We start from the raw sequence: 20824 nt of genomic DNA, 5'->3' as shown, positions 1-20824 counted from the left end.
AAAATCCTTTGGATGGTAAAGATACAATCACAAAACAATGAAAATTCAGTTACTTGTTAATGCCCCTTGCTGGTGTTCCAAATAATTCCATAAATGTGAGATTCATGTTATAAGAACTCTAAGCTGTTTACAGATGAAGCTTTAAATGTACCACAGTATTTTTTGCAGATTTTCCTAACTCCAAGTATGCAATTCAGTTTGGGCTGTATGCTTCTTATTAACAGCATTAAGCAAATAGAAAAGTGACTGTTGTAAGAAAAAAAGTTTGTTGAAGAATATGAAAATTGCTGCAGTGGGTAACAATAATTCCTCAGGGTTTGTCCTGACATTCTTAACAGTATATATTACTTAACTGATAGATCATAACAGCTAATTTAGAGCTATTCACTATTGCATAAATATGTGGTCAAGAGCACTTTAATGTACACCACAGTTACTTCAGACCATAACAGCTGCTTTGTAGCTGTGAGCCTACTTTTTCTCAATCTATTCTAATCTGAAAAAAAACCCACCCAATTACTTTGTAGTAGCTAATGCACAATTTAAACTGATTGGTGCCATAGTTGGGCATTGTTTGAGCAGAGGAGATGAAATACTATAAAGAAGAGGTATTGCTACCATCAGACAAATCACAGGGGACTCAAACTCAGAGTTAATAACAGAGATGCCTGCCATGTGTTTACAGAGGACAAACAATGAGAAAAGAGACGATGTGAGACATTTCTTTGTTTAACTCTGTACTCTGCTTCTTAAAAAAACCTAAGAGGAACCATTAAAGCTATGTTTATCGTTAAAAAGCAATATCTGTTTGCTACCCCACTTCCCAGCCCAACTCCCTGCTGCCAGCCAGCTGAGAAAGCTCTGCTGGGAAAGAGGATGCAGCCCAGCTCCTCCAGTGTAGCAACACACTCGGATGTAACCAGCACAGTGAGAGCTTCCAGGAGAGCAATTCAATGGGAAGAGCAGTGCTACCTTTTCCTGTCTTCTGGCCATTTGGCACATTATATTCCTGCTCTGCCCATAAGCACAGACAAGTGGTTGAGAAGGTCAGAGAGGCACCAAGCCTTACAGATAAGAAATGTAGGGGTTCAGCTGCTTTTAAGCATGTGCAATGGCCAATATAAATGCTCAGAAAACCCAGCTGTTTGTCTCTACCAGTCTCTGCTCTGAATGTGATTCTCTATAATCATGTCATTCAGAGAGACTTTTGCTAAGTACTGAGGGAAAAGTGGCATCCTTTGGTGAGGGGAGGAAAATGCCTGTTTCTGCAAGCTATCCATCATCTTAAAAAAGTTCAAGATGGACTAAAGCTCCCTAAATTTTTATTCCCAACAGAGCAGGGTAAGTTCAGTGTTTTCTTGGCAGGTAGTCTACCCATGTCAAAATCTACTTCCCAATACAGTTTTGGAGGCATTCATCTGCCTGGTAGGTTGGATGATAAATAAATGCCCATCATGTCTTTATCTGAGAAATATCTAGGTTCTTCTTGCTGCTTTTTCCTTTATTTTTTTTTTTCCTTGCACATTTGGGGAAAGCTATCCTCACACCCCCCACTTCCCCCCTTCACCCACAGCCAGGAAATAGTCATTTTGAGGCAAGACTTTAAAATTGATGATTTTGAAAGTTTTCCCTATTGCCATGCTGTTCTGCTCCTGCATTCCTGTGGTGCCAGCAGATGAAGTTGTAAGCCTGTTCGCCTCCCTGCATCTAATCCTGATACTACTCAGCAGCAGGGAAGGTGGGCAAATGTTCACTAGCAGTTGTTGGCAAAGAAACACAGCAGGATTTAAACTGGATGATGCCACTGCATGTGTAAAACAACCATTTGAGCAAATGCTGCTATAGCAGCATCTTTAACCAGTAAAACAGATTTTGCTGTTAACCTTTTGTTTTCTAGCTATCTGTGCTGATGAGAAATGATTAATTGTAGTTAGTTTACAAAAAACTCCAAACCAAAATGAATAATCAATTAAGTTTATATATTAAAAAAAAATAAGATAAATGCTTGTAGCAGTTGCTGTGACAGACTTTTAGTGTTCTCATATATAACTAAAATTGCAAAAGGACAATGTGAATAACATTCTGTTGCATTCTGGTGAAGGGCTCCATGTTATTTTTCACAAGGTCATTTTTCCCATGAACTTCCTTCTCTTCCTTTCCAATTTGAACAGCCTGGTCTTTAGCTGATGCCCCCCAGTCCCAGATTTTTTATGGTTTAAACATACTCCTATTATAGCATTCTAGAACTATCCTGGATGAGGATCATCATAACAATAATATGCCATGCCTATCCACAATCAAAAAGCTTGAGCTGGGCTACCTACTGTGATGTCAAAACAATGGGTGAAGAACACTCCAATGAATGCTTTTCCCCAGGCTCTCAAGTTTCCTTGCTTCTGATAGTTTTCCATAGAGACCATAAAAGTTCCTTCCTTCAAACTGAGCTCTGTTATTATTTAAAGCTATGAGTTTGGTATCTGGGAATTTTAAATAGAAATATCAGCTGTCAATATACCCAGTGTTAGGAAAGCGAATGAACTTTTCCCTGTTCTTCCTTGAAGATGATGGGAAAAGACACATCACACAGCCAACCACAATGACCTACTGCAGTTCATAAGGCCATGTTTAATTGAAGAAATTATTTTATGGCAATGATGCTGCCTACCTGGGGCATATAATTGAAGCAGGGCTTTCCCATTAGGAAACATATACAAGAGCATTTTGTACCTGTGCATTATCTCCCTGAATCTCCCAGCTGTGCCCTAAGTCCTAAGCACAGGTTCTGTCCTTTGTTTGCTTAGCTTTTCCATCCCACATTTGCCACTCACATCTTGTGTGTTAGTGTTGGATCAATTACCTTGAATATAAAAATGTTTAAAGCTTGGAGTCAGTAAAACCCTTAAGAAGAGCCTGGGCAAGAGTGCACTGCTAATGGCAGGCCCAGCACCTGCATCAGAAGATTACTTTCCTAAAGAAAAGTTGTTTTAATTTTTTCATTTTGATTCAGTTGATGATCCACATTAGGTGGAATATTGAACAGCTGTAGCCTAACAGACTGAAAAATCACCCCCTTGAAAAGCAGGGAGATGGTTACAATAGGCCAGAGCATCTGTAGCCACACTCCCTTGTAGAGAGAGCTCCCTGTAGAATTGCCATGCTCCCTCCCACGTCAGCTGGCACAGCCAAACCTTCAGTGCCACCAGGACAGAGGTGGTTGATGCTACAGAGAAACAGATGCTGCAGAGTGAAGCTCTATTGCACTTACCTGGACACAGAACAAAACACACACGTGTGCTCAGAAATTTATCCGCTGGGATGGGAGATACATGCAGGATAGTGAATTCTGTGAGGAAGCAGTCTGGTAAGAAGCATGGCTTTTGTCAAGGGCCTTGAAAGCTGTACAGTGAAACATAGAGGGTTAAAGCAGCACAGCTGTGGACAGTTTTCCTCCTTCATCTGGCAGAAACCATTTTTTCCCAGTGTTTTGTTAGGACAAAAAAAGTTTCGGAGCACAAACACCAGAAGCAAAATTGAGTTACACAGAATCAGTTGCTCCACTGGGACCTTACAGGAGAACATAAAATACCTTTTCCAGGGAGACCTTTACACTTCATCTTAGCTGTGCATCCAAGCTTGGGTCAGCAAGATCATAGCAAACATAATATTTAAAAATTACATCCCTTACATGGAAATGAGCTGGGAAAATATTTGTTGAGTAATGAAGTACATTCTTGTCCTATACCTGCACCATCTGGCATTGCATGGATCTCATCTGGGTAAAATAGGCCTCAGAACTGAAGTTCAAGGCTTCAAAAATACAAGTTCCCCAGTCAAAGAGATTTTGCTTAAATACAATTCTGTATTTGGCCTTGGATTTTTGAGCTTTAGAGTTCAAACCTATTCTCTCATTCCTTTGTATTTATTTTTTAAGTTCAATTCTCATGACTTTGAAAGCTTTCCAAAGGTCAGAGGTAGGTATTGCCACAATCACCCACAATGTAATGCAGTCATTTCATATCGCTTAAAGCTTTCAAAAAAACATGGTAACTTTTCATCTCAGGGAGTGTGGCTAAAGGTGTGGGTCAGGTTTCAGAGGGAACAGAAAGTAAGCCAAATCCTTTGCCGTTAGACGTGGTGCAGGCTCTGGGTGATGTGATGAAAGAGCTGTCCTGCTGTTGAAGCCCTATCACTGCTCCCACTTCTGGGTGGGATCCACTCCTGGACACATCTATCAAGCATTGGGCCAAGTTGTTTAGCCTTGTATTTATTTAATCTTTGTGAAGATAAAGAAGGATGTTCCACTGAGAGATTTTTTGTTTCACTCTCTATCAGCTCAATAGGAGAGAGAGCAGAGCTAAAGCCATAAGCAATGGTTTGTATATCTTGTAAGTCTTCTAAAGCCTTGTCATCATATGCTGTATTATGTTGTCTTTTTTACTGAGTGACCATTTCTCTATTGTACACCGTCTGCTTTTTTGTGACTTGATGAACCACCCTGTAAAAGACAGAAATCAATAAAGTTCTCCAGAAACCAAAACCTTGGTGGGAAAAATGTTTTCCTGCAGCACCATCTTGTGGTCCTTGATTTTATTTAATACTGAAGATGTCCCTCCCTCTCCCTGGGCCGGGAAGGTTTTTCTGCAGACTTAGGAACCACACCCAGCTTTCAGCAGCTTCTTTTCTAGCCAGAGAGGTACTGTGAGGAGCCTGGCAAAAATGAATGTGACCTCTTGTAGCTGACCTGAACCCTCATCGAGTTCTTAGAAGGGATAGAAGAGACAAAGGAAAATTGAGTTTGGCTCAGTAAAACGCAGCTTGATAGACATGATACAATCAGCAGCCTAGGCACTGGGAAAAAGTCATGTTTCAGTTAGATGTGAGGTAACCTCAGTGTTGAAATTGTTCTGTGATATGATTATGTCCAAGAGCACAAAAACAAGCAAACAAAAAAATTTTATGCAAGGGATCTGAATATTCAGTGTAAGCAGGCAGCCAATCAGCTGATTAAAGCATCCACCTTTTGGTGACATTGTCAGTACAGCTGGCATCACACACAGGCCTGTGAATAAAATATCTGTGCTTTGACCCTAAGGTGGCAATCTTGACCTTCAATAGTAATGAAATAGCTATTATGACATCTTAGGCACAGAGAACAGTTATTTAAGTAATAGCCATGGCTTGAAAGCTATTAATTCAATGCATCGTCAAGCTAATAGAGAAATTAAAATGTAAAATCAGAACTTCTGTCTTCTCCAACTGAAAAGCAGAACTTCCAGCTTTTCAACAAAGCTGCTGCATGGAAAAGGCCAGACCCCATGCCTGTGCACTGTGCTCTGGACAAAGTGGGACACAACCCTGGCTGTGACTTTTACATCTCACCTCCTCCTATAATAGAACATTTTGCTTACGCTCCTCTTGTTCTGGTGCTGCCAGATACAGTTACTGCAGAGGCACTGATTGCTCACCCTTAAATACAGCTGTTTTATCAGAGTGTGTCCCTTTGTCAGGATTTATGTGACACTGAAACCAGTTGTGCCGCCAATGAATGGAAACTGGAGGAATTTATTGCCCATCAAATCAAAATCATGAAGCACCACATGAAAGCCTAACTTTCTCTGGAGCACAACTTGCTGTCCATAATCACCAGCCATGCGGATTTCTCCGATTTGTCACATGCACAGTTCAGCTGTGACAGTGCCTCAAAATTGATGCAGGAAACTTTTTTTCTTTGTCAAAATGTCTACATATATACCTCACCTTCCATAAAAATAGTATCAGAAAAGAGCAAATACACATCAGGTTTAGAAACCAGTGCCCTATTCAGTTTCCACTGTTCTGTTGCTCCACATCGAAAATAATGTAATACTTTTATTTGCAAAATTCTAACAAAATCATCTGTAAGACAATGCTTCTGGCAATGGTTGCAGTGTCAGGCTTTAAACTCCTGCACCTGATCATCAGCAAGCAACTTCATGAGATTGTCCATATGCATATTCCACCCACATTACACTTGCATTTTAAGTGATCCTCTTTTTAGGACTTAGGAAACTAAGAAAAATGTTTTAAACAGGGAATTCTGAAAGTACACAGTTTCTAAGAATCACTCATAATATCACTCCAACTTAGGACCAAAGCTCCATTCTTGCCAGCTGTAGCTCTTGGAAATTCTGCTACATAAACTTCACAGCTCCGAAGAAATATGACAATTGATTGCATTATTATGGGTGATACTAACTTCTACTGACATTCTTTTAGGTCCTCACTCTGCACTCAGCTGTTGCAAAGTGTTACACATTTGTTTCTTTTATTTTTGTTACACTACAGAGAAACGGAAAGAAATTGCATTTTGGAATTTTGGGAGATAAGTCATCCTAAGATCAAAAAAAGTTGTGTCGTACAGTGATACCCAGTGGAGAGAACAACTCCAGAGATAGCACTCTTGCAATTTCCTTAAGTACTTTGTATTTTTGCCAAGCATATCTTTAAAGCAATTGCCCAACAACAGATTTCACAAATCCTGTATAGTCTCATAAAAAATTATCTGTTCTCCTCAGCAAGAGTAGCACTACTGTGCTGTGGGGCCATCCAATATGGAATCAGAGCAAGCTTCTTCTCAATACAAATTTAATGCTCCACAACACTCCCTTAATCCAAGACTGACCCCTAAATTGAGATGGACACATAACTGCTATCTTGATATCCCTCTACAGGGATACTACTGTATGAAAAGAACACTGGCTTTACTATTCAGGGGTTGCTGAAGGCAGTTTGCCTTTTGGTGTTACCAGGTTTTTTTGGTACAGGATACAGGAATGAGTGCAAGAAACTAGAATGAAAAAAACTTTTACTGCAAAATCAATAATACTATCAAGGGTTAACAACTTTGTATTACTTCAATGTTAAAATAAAACATGTCATTTTCTAGGAGATAGTCAAATAATCCTGGTGTCTTCTGCTTGATCTTCAGGATCAGGTGGATGTTCCTATATGCCTAAGGGAGAATAAAAATCCCAAACATGAGTATAACTTGATTTAGGGACATCTTTACATTTCGGCCAAATCAATACTTTCCCTGAAATATTTATTGTCTAATGACCTCCCTGACACATTTTTATTTCATTGTGACCTTTAGTAGGCTATAGTTTGACATGGTCACATGAAATACATACCATTTCACTCTCAAATTACATTTATTTCAGTAGTCAATTGCTCTTCAGCATTGAGAAGAATGCCAAGAATGCCAAGGTGTGCAGCTATGGGAATGCCTCAGCTACAAACCTTCCCTCTCCATAGAGAAGGGCAGTCTTTTCAGTGCCTGTAAATAGATCTGTCTCTCCTGAAAGCAGCAAACCCATTGCGTTTCCACTTTCTCATGCTACAATTTGCACATGAGATAAAGAACACTGAAATGGCAAAGGGCTTTAACCTCAGACTGTCCATGGCTCTGCTGTCAGCTGGCAGTCCAGGACAACAATCAAATTCTTGCAAACCCATTACCTCTCTCACAACAGAAACTGAAGGTGATCCCAGATAAGCAGTGCCTTTGGACAATGTCTACTGCACTGGCAGGCAGCAGGTATTTGGCAGAGGATATCTTCAGTATTCTACACAGACTCAACAGAACAACCTTAAATTTAGAACAAAAGAATACCCCAAAGACACTTTACCTTCTTTTTTTCATTATTTTGGTTCTTTCTTACGTCAGTCCAGTAAGTGGCGATGAATCTCTTCATCATGAGTCTTTTCATCACATGCTCTTTTTTCCCGTGCAATTTTCTGAACTTTTTTGCTTATCTTTTGTAAAGGATTGATACATGGACTGCAACATATTAAAACAGCTGCAATTGGTTGACTTCCAAAGTAGGAATTTAGAGAAGGTCACCTAGACTTCAGCCATTAAGTCCTAGCTCCAGTGAAAAACTCAAAAAACTAAAGCTGATTTCAGGGGCCATCATAAGATTCATCACCAGAAGAAAGATTAAGGAAGCATTTCAATGCTTTTCCCATTTCTTACATTTTCTTCATGAATTTCACCTTTTGATCCGTACAGAATCACAGAATCATTCTGGATAGAAAACACCTTTAAGATCATCAATCTGCACCATTTACCCAGCACTGCCCAGTCCACACAAGGCACACACAGGCCTGGGACACCCCTCTCTGCCCAGCTGCTCTTGAGAGAGGAGCTCCTGCACAGGGCTGCTTGTATCCCAGCAGGCAAGGATGGGGAGACAATGCAACCATGACCAGAAATTTCCCCAGTAACAAGTCAACAAAATTCTGTGGGCTTTTTACCACAGCTGTACTAGGGATTGGGCAGGAATGAAGACTTTTCTATTCTATTTTTAATATCTACACAATATTATTCAAAATAAGTGCTATTTAAGTGCATTTTTCTAACCTTTAGTGTTTTAACCTCCCTGTTGTTGCATGTGGTTCTTAAAGAAGACTAACAAAACCGAGAGGAGTAAGATAGATTGGCACAGTTATGGACATAGCAAAACCATCACAGCACAGTTCTAGACAGACAGGAGATACTGTGGAAATTGCCAGGATCCCCAGGATACAAAGGAAATTGCCAATTGGCAGGGAACAGATGCGTAGATTCCGCTTCCTGCAGGAAAAACACCATTGGAAGGAAGCAAACACAGTTTGTCCATGGGGATGTGGAAAGTAACAAAGCCTCACTGGCTTGGGAAATTAGATCAACTAGAATTGATCAAATGTGGCAAGGAGAGGACTACTCAGCTCCCTATATCAACTTTACATAAATTTCATGTTCCTACATTTTTTTTGTCTGGCCATGGTATAGAAACTTTGCAATTTGCTCTACAAGAGGCACAGTGGAGTTAAACAATTATCCCAAAAATTTCATCAGCAAAAATCCTCTTATTTTTTTTTGATAACTCTAGAGACCAATTTTTACTTTTGTGCGCACCAGGTGCAGTACAGATTTGGCATTGTACATAGGACTCTCTCAACAATGACTGTATAATGTTGAAAACAAAAGAATTTCTATCCAGAGAGGTTTCTGGCTTATTAAAGGAATGTTTCTCAAACTGATAAAACTCAAAGTTACAGTGTGATAGGATTGCACCCTTCCTCGAGCTTAAATATGTGATGTTGGAAATTTAAATAATTTAGCATCTGGTTAGTTATTGCATTACAAAACAAAGCAAAAAACCAAGTCATAGCAGAAGAGCAAAATTTCTAGTTTCACTGGCTATGAAAAAACAAAGAAATGATCATTTAAACATTAATGTGAATTCTCACAAAACGAACACATATTAATTCATTTTCCAGAAAATTTATGATAATTTCATGTTGATTTTTTGCCTCCTGCTTTCAGAGTCACTGATGACTCAGTGCAGCTATCTGTATGCTGAGCATCAGCTGTTGATCACAGTGTAAGATGCAATGTGGAGATTTACACAGCAGGTTTTGTCAAAATGTGGAACTCCACAGCAAACAGCCATCTGCCAAGCAGCCTCATTAGTAAAGTCTATGTGTGTGTGTATACATGCACATATATGATCCCACACAGACTACTATATCTTAGAAGAGCAAAAGCTTAACACTTAGAGGAAAAAATCTTCACTAAAAAGACAATTCTCTCATATTAACCAGGTTGTAGCACCAGCCATTCAATATGAACTACTACCTAAGCAGAATAAAGCATAGTTATGTTAATTAATTCCATCAGTTTGATGACCTTGATGTTGTGGAGTTTACATTTTCCCTGGATTCTGAGAACACATACACATGCTGAAACTCTTCACACTATCAGACACTAAACTGCTTGCATAGAACTTGCAGGCTGTAAAGGGCCCTATACATTAAACCCCCACACAGCATGTTAGAAACATTAGGGATAATTAATTCCCAATTCATAGCCCATCTCTCTTACTCTATTCAGGCCTCATAATTTGTTCTTCCCTTCCTTGTCTTACAAGGATAACTCTAGGTCTGTCCTGGATGGAATCTGCTTTTGAGTTTTATGTGCAACTTCCCAAGCAAGTGAAGTAAGATTAAGTCCAAGTCTTTTATACCCAGGTCTTTAGAAAGAGTACTGGGGCATTAAATAACCTTTTTTTCTTTTAGCCAAATTAACTCTTTGCTTTATGTAACTTCAAAACAGACTCATGTTTTATGTTTGAACATTAGTTTCTTGCCCTTTTTTCCCCCAGTTTCCCCTCACCTAGTTAAAAGATGTCAGTTCTCCACATTTTCAGCATTTAGAAACAGTACTCCATGAATTTGGTCTGGTCTCGTTCTAACACTTACCTTCTCTGTAAAAAGGCACAGCAACAGATTGGTAGCAATCCCAAAATCAAAAATCCTCCTCCGGTAAGCAAAATCACTCGAATGGCCAGCTGCACATCTGTAGAGCCAGCAGAAGTTTGCATTAGTTCTGAATAATTCTGATCCAGACACTAAGGGTCAGGTGACAGAATAAGCACCTAAGACAGATATTTTGCTGCCATGAAGTAACAGCCATGTTGCCACTTAGCTTAGGCAGATGTTTTGTCAGCAAAGCTCTGACAGTACTCACAACTTAAGACACACTCACACCTAAAGACTTTAATAAATGCCAAGGAAAACTGCCATGAATTTAAAGTTGGACTCACACTGATCACGAGGGTCTTTTCTAACCTAAAGGATTCTATGATTCTGAAGCACAATGGCAAAAAAGTGTTAGAAATTAGTTCAGATGAGAAAAACTAGTCTCAAATTTCATTTGAGTTCAAAAAGCACAACCGTTTCATTTAGTTTCAGAGGCAACCAGGGTTTAAGTGAGCCCAGGGCATGGGGCACAGTTGAGTTTGGGTAAAAAAGAATAGTTTAAAAAAACCATCAAAGCCCCTTAGAAACTGCTTTAAGAGTGGAGACAAAATCTTTCAAATGAATTCTATTCATATACTTCAGTTCATAACTTTTGTAGCATTTTCTTAAGGCCTCATTTTATTCCCAGTGAAATTCAAGACAAATTTCCCAACAAGAGCCATTCAGTATGCAGCCTGTGACCAGCTGACAAACTGCTAAGAGTCTAATATCTGCTAAGTGCTTCTATTTTGTCAACAGATTGCTACAAGGCAAACAGTAAGTGTTTGCATTTTCTTTGGACATATGCTATACATCCAGGAGCATTCAAGGAGCTCATTAATCTATGAACAAATAATTCTGTAAAACAGTCAGCCCTTGATATAAACAATAAAAGCCTAACTGGAGTAAGGAATCAAGCAGTCACAGCTGAATAAGCATATTTAATTTTAATACTTGCTTCACTATCATTTTCGCTCTGCAGCTTTTCTTCTTGCTGTAGTGAAGTGTCTTTTATACAAAATATAAAGGCCTAAGCTGGGACTGTATATTATTAAAATCTTTAATTTCTGTCATATGTTCCTAACTAACAAACATATTCTGATGGCATCACACTGGATAAAACTTTCTTCAGTCAAAAATTTTTTAGCTGGCACTACAGCTGCCCCAGCACTGGAATGTGGAACTGTTCAAGCACAAGAAAAATTTCCAAGTCCTATTTTGACCTCAGCTTGCTCCTGAAGAAGCACAAACAAGAGAAAGTGAATTCATGTTAGCTGACAAGGAATCTTGGGGTTTCACATCTCTATTAAGTCAGCTCATCCTAAAAGTTGGGATAGCACCTCTGAAGTCAGTGGGGGTATACTGAATTACACCAGGAAGAACTAAATCATTAAGTTCTAGATTATGGTTTCTTTTTACTAACTTAACACCTGTGTTTGGCAAGATTGCTTGTGTCTGAAAACTCTCCCTACATTGTTGGTTGCTTGTCCTTAGACAAATTCAAAATTTGACTGGACACAGCCCCTGAAAAGCCCATTGTAGCTAATGCTCGTAGAAAAGGGAGGATGAACTATATGGTTGTGAGAGGTCCCTTCCACACCCAGTAATTCTGTCTCTAATAAAACACCCCTAAATTATTTGCTTTTCTTCAGTTTATTGAAGCAACTTCACCATGAAAAGCAACAACTGTTTCTAGAAAGCTATACAAACAGGAAAAATTGATGATAAAAATTAGGATTCAATACAACCATTTCAGTAGGGCAAAGACAACCATGCATTCATATGAGAAAAAAAAAAAATCATGCCACTAAGTTGATGCTCGAAGGATAAAAAGGAGGTAAAATGCAATGTTAAGGCTGAAATTTCATAACACAGAACCACTGACATTTTGGCTGGAAGAGACTTCTGCAGATCACATAGATGAATCATCCTCTGGAAGCAAGGCTCCTACCAATATGAGATAAATTGAGTTGTGTCTTGTGAAAACCTCTAAGACTTGAAAACCTCCAAGGTTGGGGACTCCATCCCCTTTCTAATGAACTTTTTTCCTGCTAATGTCTGAGCAAAATTTCTTAAACATGGGTTAGTGGCAATTCACACTTGTTAAATCATGTGATTCTTCCAGGAAGAATTTGTAACTCCCATCTTAGTAACCCTCCCTAAACAGGCTTCAGTAGCTATTAAACAACCAATTAGCCTCCTCTTCACTATTTAAAATACATCCAGTTCCTTCACTTTTTCTTCATTGCACTTTTGTGGAGTCACTACTTTGGATTAACCCCTACTTTCAACAAACAAAACCTTTACTTCTTTCTTTGTACTGACATATGTGACTAATATTTATTTGTATGGCACTTGTTCTTTGCTTGTGCTGGGCTTGATAATATCCAGAAAATTTTCTATCACTTAATTGTTTCCTCTATTAGTATAGATCTAGAAATACATGCAAGCTTACAGTCACTCTGAAGAGAGGGGTGTCCTGGAAAGCTAAAGGTACAAACATCAATGAGAACTGTACTGTGTGGTCAGGCACAGGGTTTGTTCTGAGGCAGTAGCCCAGAGCAGCACACTCACCATCTCTCACTGGCATGTAGCACTGCTCATCCTGGCCAATTTTGAAAGGACAGCAGTAAATTTTTGAGCATTCAGACATGTTCAGGCCTTCTAAAGGACAAGGAGTTAAAAGTCGCTCATTGCTGAGGCGGCAAGCTTTAAAAAAGGAAAAAAAAACCAAAACAAATTTAGATGTCTATCCTGGGAGCAATGTGAAACAGAAGGAAGTCATCAATTTGGTGTCTCTAGCATATTTTGATTGATTAAATCTGCCAGAAAACAATAGCATTGATGTTCATGTAAGTTCTTTCCCAAAACCTAACCAATTTTTATACTGAAATTACCAAAAAAAAGCTAAATCACATCACAGTAAAACTTTTGTAATCTGTTTTGTTTCTGTAAGGATCTATTACAAGCCTGAATCTAAACACCGTTGTGACAATTTCTTGTACTTAGGTTTGTCAAGTAAGTGGAAAAGACAAACTAAATTTTCTAACTGTTCTGTTTCTAAGTAAAAACCAGCAGAAATTTAAGGCTTTTTTTTCCTGAATGATTATATTGCAGCTAACCATCTGTTTGGCACTTATTATTTGTTTCTACTATCAGCTGGAAATCAGCTGCTAGGAAAACCCCCACATGATATCCAAGGCAGTTGATGAACAACACATCTAAGGAATTCTTGAGATTTCCTATTTTATAGCAGATTTATTGATAATCATGAGATACTCTGTGCAAATGCCTTAAATGTGTAAGATAGTTATAAACAGTAGATGTCTCTGTATATTTAATTCCTATAAAACATCATATCTCATCCCTTATGTTACACAGCAGCTGCAAAACATCATTTGGGTCCAACAACTCCCCCAGGACTGGCTGTATTGTCAGTCTCACATTTATCAGAGACATTACTGGTAGCCAAATTCAGTTCACTAAAGTCAGGATCAGGATCTTCATCAGTCCTAAGTATCCTACTTAGGGCTACATGTGAACAACAGTGGTGGAGGCACACTGATATTAATGCAGAAATATACCAAGTGAAAAGCAGCATTTCTCCCTCTCCTTCCTATTGGTCTATGGTCTGGCTATGGAACCAGGCTGGCAGTTTTTGCATAGAACAAGATTTTTCTGTACTCATATTGTTTTGCTTTTTGATATTAGCAAGTCAGCACTGTGATTTCCATCTCAATAATTTTATGAAATAATGTAGTACTTGCAATTTAACTTCAGCAGTCCAAAGGTGAGTGGATCAGTCTAATCTAACAGGCCTTAGCCAGTAGAAGTATGGTGCAAAATCCTTCTCTCATTTAGGCTGCACCAAATTCTTTCTCTCTATGTGTACGTGGGGAGACTGAAAAACTAGTAGAGATACAACAAAGCTAGGCATGGTGGATCCTATGTCAAACTTTCAGCATAATTTCAGCATTTCTAGCATAGTCACATCAATGGTAATAGAGGGTTTTGCAGAAGGGTAGCAATGCAAATAAATCTGTGATTGTCCCAAAGAGGCACTTTGGCACAAATCATATTTTCAAGAGCTCTAGGGAGTTTTACAGTATTGGACCGAGGGTTTTAAACACATGAAATGCTGACAGGTAGGAGAGCGAGGGTGGATTGGAAGTGAGGCAGAAGTGGGAAAGGAAGAGAGAAACAATGGTGCAGTGGTGAAGTGACACTTACTCATTGGTCTGAAGAAGCTTAAGAAAGATTCAAATACACCCTTCACTGTCATGTTAGGTTTGCTGCTTGCCTCTGCACTCTGTTCTGAACCAGGCTGAATTGGTACTGCAAGAACTGAAAGTTCATAATGATTAGCTCATTACCATCAAAACTATCTGTAATTAATTAAAGCAATGACATTTTCATACTGATTATCATTCATTAGGAAGGCATTTACAGTCATCAGGAACTGTGTCTACTGATGGCTAGCAAGGTTAAGCACAGATGTCTTTCTGTTGTATGCACTTATATTGCTTTAAATTGCTTCATGAACCACAATGAGTAAAGAACCAAAGCTGTAAAATTTAAATTAAAGAATCCATTCAGGTGGAAACTGTCAAGGATAAAAAGCCCTGCTGCTCACCTATGAAGTACAGGTTACATGAAAACGCTTTTCTGCATCTATAGTTGTATTTCTCCTATGCACACAAACAGAACTTTCAGCTTTTGTGGTGAAAGACACCTTTATCAGGCACAACCAAACATGCATCTATCTCAGCTTCTTATTTCAGACACTGACCTTCTTCAGTTGCATAGAAAAGAGCAGAACATCCCTAAATATAGAGGTACAGCAGTGTTTACACAAAAACTACTGATTTCTTACTTTGGGACAGCCCAATCACCTTTCATTTACCTTATCCTAAAAAAATATGGGATCGGTTGTCACCCTGAGAATCAGGCCTTTTGATATTGTTTTCATAATTTCTAGCCACTTTCCCAGGAAAGTAACTATAAACATAGGTGTTTACACATTCCATTAAAGACATGCCTTTTGATGGATGTCTGTCATGGCCAGTGTGGTTGGGAAGGTGGTGACCCAACTATCCAATCCCTGGTCATAGTCAAAAACCTATGCATACTGAAAGAACAAATAAACCTTGTTCTTCTTTCATCTCACTTTGAGCTGCGTCTGTGTGAATCATTTTGTGTCCAACAGTGACAATCAGTAAACCTGAGAAATCTCTTTTTCACTACAACAAAAGTGCAAATCACAGTAGGACTCCACAGGCAATCAACCACTCCCCAAGGAGGGGAAAAAAGAGACCCCGTACTCCACCTGCTTGCCTTTTTTCTCTCCACGAGAGAAACTTGCACCATCACCATTTTAATAGCTTTCCGTGATGGAGTTTGCTGAAAGCCTTTTCACAGTGTTCACAGAGTCCCACTTCCCTGAACAGAAGTGCAATGACAGCCTAACCAGAAACTAAGGTACTGAACAGCTTCAGCAGTTTGGATAATTCAGCTAGCAGCATTGGGAGCATAAATTAAGGAATTAGGAAATTGTCCTGGGGCACAACTTGACTCTTCTGTGCCACACAAAACTCCCTTGGGGAAAAAAAAATAATTGAGTAGAGAGAATTGAAGGTACTGTCAAAACAGAAAATCTGAAACTATTGTGTAACAGAAATGTGCCCACCAAAGCTCACATTGACAGTTATGTCATGGGGTCCCCCTCCCCACTGGTAAACAAGGTAGAACAGAAGGCTTTAAAGACTTTGTAATGGTTTCATGGGAAGTTCATCAGATGAGGTTTCCAACATTCAGTTTGGTAAGAATTATCTGAAAACCATGGCTGCCCTACACATTACTCTCTTATGTGAGGGTTTAAAGAGACACAAGCCATTTACATAGGTTTAATGGCCATTGCTGTACTTATATATTCCTGTTAGAGCTCACACCCACTCTGGAAGCCTTTTACAAGGACACAGCAATTGCTGGCCTTTCACCAAGAGTTGAAAAGGCTCCAAGGTCTGGTTTCTCAGTGCATTAAGGATCAAATGCAAACATGCTTGGATGGATCTTTTATACATGTCAGATGACCAAACTTAAGTTCTATTACTGCAAGTAATCAGACAAAAACCTTTCTAGTTAATTTGAAATATACGCTGGAATAAGCAAATACATCAATTCTAAACAGACTATAAGAACACCTTTAATAGTATGATGAAAAAAATATTGAAGTGGGGGAAAATTAGAAGAATCTATAATTGTGGAGAAAAAAGAAAAATCTACGATCAGCTGTGAAATAAGAGCAAGTTGCACTGACAAGGATGAAACAAGCAGCATGTATTTCTTGTACAGATGTACAAAAGGAAATAGAAACTATAGCTGCAGGAAAAAAAAAATTGCTCTATTTAAGTCTCAGAATGGATCAATCCAATGTGAAGTAATTGCTTGTAATATGTCTCAGTATTTTCCAATCATTTCCAAGACAAGAAAATCTGCTTGCTAGTAAAAGTACTTGCCACTTCTTTGAGAATGTTTTTGACCTTGCAATACTCACGTGAATGGACGCTACAAAGCAGGAGCAGAACCATGAAGACCCATGCTCGATAAGTGCTGAAAGGCAGCATTACTGCAATAAAACCAAGAGCAATAATAGGTATAGGTCCTGCATAAAACAAATTATTGAACTTAATTTCATATTTATGGATTAGAGCAAGCCTGACGATTGCTGCACAGAGCAGGACTGCATTTTTTGCAAGAAAGAGGCCATAACCCATTGAAAATATATGTGTATATATTGGCAATAATGATTTTGAAGACATTACTCATTAAAAGGGAGTTTAAAGGAAAGCATCTTGATAATAGAGACTAGCCAAAAAATTATCTCTCTGATGGGTCCCAGAACTGGACTCCTGTCACTTAAAAAGATATTTTTTAGCTAAAAATTTTAATCCAAGTTCAATGAACAGAACCAAGAATGAAGAATGAATAATTTTTGAAAGCTTAAAACTGAATTCTATTTTAGCTCATTGAATTCTTCACTCTTTTCACAATTGGAGCACATAAAGAGCTTTGGATAGCATTTTATAAAGGTGATTCAAAATGGTATTATGGACAAAAATACTTTTAGAAATCCCCATGTGATTCACAGTAATTTAATGGCAGGTTTAATCTGGGTTTTGTAACCCCAAGCAGCCTTTGATGACTGCTTTGCCAGATACTGTATTTCACTTTGTGTTACCTTAAAAAGGTCTTTTTTCAATTATTACCACTTAGTTGTAAAGACAGCTAAAACCTAGAGACAATTTGTTAGTACTGAGGAGGGGAGAAACCCATTTTCTGAAGTGCTGTACAGGGAAAGGACTGACTGCATTTCACATGGGTAGTGCCCTCTGAAGGGTCAGCTCTTTCTGCACTCCTGCTCAGTGAGGAAAGCTTCCCCACCCTTAGAAGTGCCTGTGCTATAGAGGAACATACTAACATGTTCTGTCCCATGGGGAAACTACTTTGGTAATGAGAAATTATTTCTTAAGAGGACAGGAACCATGTTTCCAAAATACTTACTAAAATTTAATACCATTCATGATAAATTGGGAAAACAAGGGAGAAGGAAAACAAGATAAAACTCTTATTCTTCCCATTACTTACTTATTTTGCTGTCTCCTTCAGCCCTGCTGGAGCAGCGCATGTGCAGCTCCCCAAGGTGCAGCAGCTGCAGACTGGCCCCGACAACCGTGGAACCAAAGCACGTCACAGTCACCACCCCCATTTCAGGTGCATGGAACAAGATGGAGCAACAGAGGGGCCAGAAAAAACTCTGTGTGTTTTGGGAGAAACTGTCCCCTGCTGAGACTGTTGGAAAGCCTCTCAAGTCTTCTAATTCACCAAGTCAAAAATAAGTTCATATTCTTACCAGTCATACTCCAGTGTACAATACAGAAACATCACCTAATTGTGCAGACCAGATAATAGGTAAGAGATCAAAATACACTCTTCTCAAATCAAAAAGTTCAGACTGAATGCTTAAATTAGAGCTTCTCACTAACCTATGAAAGATGCATTAATTAGGTACAGCTTCACCAAATATTTGCACACTTAAAGCACAAGTCTGACATGCATCTTTCTTAAACCTGGGTTTCATCAAAGGGAACATAGCCCAGCAGGTCAAGGGAGGTGATTCTATCCCTCTACTCTCTTGAGACCCCACCTGGTGTACTGCAACCAGCTCTGGAGATCTGTCCTGATTTAAGCTGGGATAGATTTAAATTTTTTTCTTTGTAGATGGCACAGTAGTGTGCCTTGGATTCAAGATGAGAATAATGCTGATAACACACTGATGTTTCATTGTTGCTAAGCAGTTCTTGCTCTCAGACAAGGACTTTTGAGTTCCCAAGCTCTGGCAGGGAGCAGGTGCACCAGAAACCAGGAGGGAGCATGGCTTGGACAGCTGGCATGGGCTGCCCAAAGGGACATTCCACACCACGGCACATCACACCCAGTATACAAACTGCAGGATCTGGCAGAGATGTCAAACACAGCCCCAGGGATGGGCTGGGCATTGGTCAGTCTACTGAGCAATTGTATTGTGCAGCTTTTCATTACAATTACTATTATTATAGTCTATTATTTTTCAATTATTAAACTATTCTTGTATCAACCCATGCTTTTTGCTCAGGTTTCCTGATTCCCATCCCCACTGGGAGGGTGGAGGGGGAAGAGGGCAGTGGGCAGATACCCGGTGTTGCTGGCTGGAGTTAAACCACAAGCTCCCCCCAGATGAAGGATAGGAACCTTTTCAAGCTTGTCCAGAGGGTCATGAAGGTGACCAGAGGCCTGGAACAGCTCTGCTCTGAAGACAAGCTGAGACCTGGGGTGGTTCAGCCTGGAGATGGCTCTGGGGACACATTAGGGCCCCTCCCAGTAACTAAAGGGGCCACATGAGAAAGATGGGGAAGGGAAGACTTTTTAGCAGTGTCTGTGCAATAGGGCAGAGTAACAGTTTTAAACAAGAAGAGGTTCAAATTAGACTAGACATAAAGTTGAAGTTTTTTACATTGAGGGTTTTGAGGCACTGGCATAGGTTGCCCAGAGAAGCTGTAGATGCTCTGTGCCTGGAGGATTCTAGGCCAGGCTGAACAGAGCTCTGGACAACTTAGTCTATGGGAAGGTGTTCTTGCCCAAGGCAGAGGCTGGAACTAGATTATCTTTAAGGTCCCTTCTGACCCAGACCATTCTAGGATTCTACCACTTCCATTCCTTTAATTAACGAAAGGCTCTGAATAGACTGGGAGCAGTGTTTTTAAAATACACAGAAGCCTAAAGTAAATGCAGATGCTGTCAAATCAGCAGTTCCCCTAACAGATGAGCTGCCTAAAGCAGCTGCAGTTTGCTACAACAGCCATCTGAACTGATAACCGAGCCTGAAAAAGCTTATCTGTTCAAGTTTCAAGTTGTTTTTTCTCCCTCATTTCAGCTAATTGCAAAATGAGTTTAAAGGGTGTGTCTCTTTAACCTCATTTGTATGTAGCACTAGCTTGCTAAAACAAGCAGCAATACACAGTATCCTCAGTTTCACTGTTTCAATCTATAACCAGACTAGACTCAGCCACTCTCAGCAGTACCAATAAGGAGATACTTGGAAATGTCTAATCCCCAAGCCTTCCTTTTCTGAAGAATATGATTTACATAATAGTGAGGTTTTTCCATGCTGATTTATCTCATGGAACACTCCAGACATTTCTGACATGGGACTTTTCAGACTGCTTAAGAATCACAGAAAATTGCCCCCCCCCCCCCCCCCCCCCATTTTAAATGGAACACTTTTAGTGCATTTAGGAGTGTTGATTTCCCTTGCTGTAGCTGTAGTCTACACCTGAGGCTCAGCCTGAGTGCACCAGGCAAAAAGCACATCCAAACCCCAAACCACACCTAATGTTTGCTATACCATTTCTGCAAGTCAGATTCTTAGCATTTATAGACTACATTCATGTGATCATTTTTTGCTTTAAATTAACTGCTTTTATTGGAAACCAGTTTCCTAAATTCAGTGCAAAACCATAAGTAAACATTCTCCTACTGAATTTTCAGTAGATACACAAAATTATCTGATTGTTGCTCTTTCTTAGAATCTTATTCCATACAGTATTCAAAGCACACAAAAATTACTGCTTTAAAGTCTATAGTAAAGTAATTTTTAAACAATGTAAAAAAAAAAAATAATTATGGCAAACTGATTCATCTGGGTTTAACAGCAATTATTTCTCTCATTTCTAGCAAACTGTTTGAGATGAATGACCTTTGTAACTGTGAAAGCACAAGTGACAGACGTGTGATGCATTTTAAAAAAATTGTTTGTAGAAAACCAGATTCATCCCCTGATGCAGGCGAAAGATTCACAGTCCTGTCAAAGATGCACACTACCAAAGAGTAAAGAGTTGTTTCTGTAAATCACAGTATAAAAATATGATGTTACACCCACACTGCACTTAAGTCTAATGAACATCTG

At 39.3% G+C, this 20824-nt stretch overlaps 1 protein-coding gene across 3 annotated transcripts; it reads right to left on the bottom strand.

Annotated features, from left to right (window-relative positions):
- Positions 1–4423: 4423 nt before the first annotated feature.
- FMR1NB (FMR1 neighbor) lies at positions 4424–20529 on the bottom strand. 3 transcript variants are annotated; one of them, XM_086850339.1, is made up of 7 exons: positions 17968–20529; positions 16877–16948; positions 14554–14667; positions 12898–13032; positions 10285–10381; positions 7668–7819; positions 4424–4495 (listed from the first exon to the last, which is right to left on the bottom strand). In XM_086850339.1, the coding sequence occupies exons 1-6, from the start codon at positions 18086–18088 to the stop codon at positions 7702–7704; spliced, it is 657 nt and encodes a 218-aa protein (XP_086706465.1). In that variant the 5' UTR covers positions 18089–20529; the 3' UTR covers positions 4424–4495; positions 7668–7701. The 3 variants fall into 3 exon arrangements, with proteins under 3 accessions (XP_086706465.1, XP_023781628.2, XP_086706466.1); XM_023925860.2 differs by lacking the exon at positions 4424–4495 and adding an exon at positions 6828–6991; XM_086850340.1 differs by lacking the exon at positions 4424–4495 and having other exon boundaries at positions 7670–7838.
- Between the last annotated feature and the right edge of the window lie 295 nt (positions 20530–20824).

Source organism: Cyanistes caeruleus, chromosome 14 (genome assembly GCF_971803275.1).
Source record: "Cyanistes caeruleus chromosome 14, bCyaCae1.hap1.1, whole genome shotgun sequence".
NCBI classification, from domain to species: Eukaryota; Metazoa; Chordata; class Aves; order Passeriformes; family Paridae; genus Cyanistes; species Cyanistes caeruleus.
Note: the sequence above shows the minus strand (reverse complement) of the source record. Positions and strands in the feature narration are given on the sequence as shown.

Excerpts from the sequence above, each read along its gene's own strand:
- FMR1NB (XM_086850339.1), bottom strand. The coding sequence starts at position 18,088 with ATGGGGGTGGTGACTGTGACGTGCTTTGGTTCCACGGTTGTCGGGGCC. Across the intron at positions 16,949-17,967 it reads TGAAGGAGACAGCAAAATAA|TAATGCTGCCTTTCAGCACT; the intron begins GTAAGTAATGGG and ends GTTTTATTGCAG. Across the intron at positions 7,820-10,284 it reads TGTGCCTTTTTACAGAGAAG|TCCATGTATCAATCCTTTAC; the intron begins GTAAGTGTTAGA and ends AATATGTTGCAG.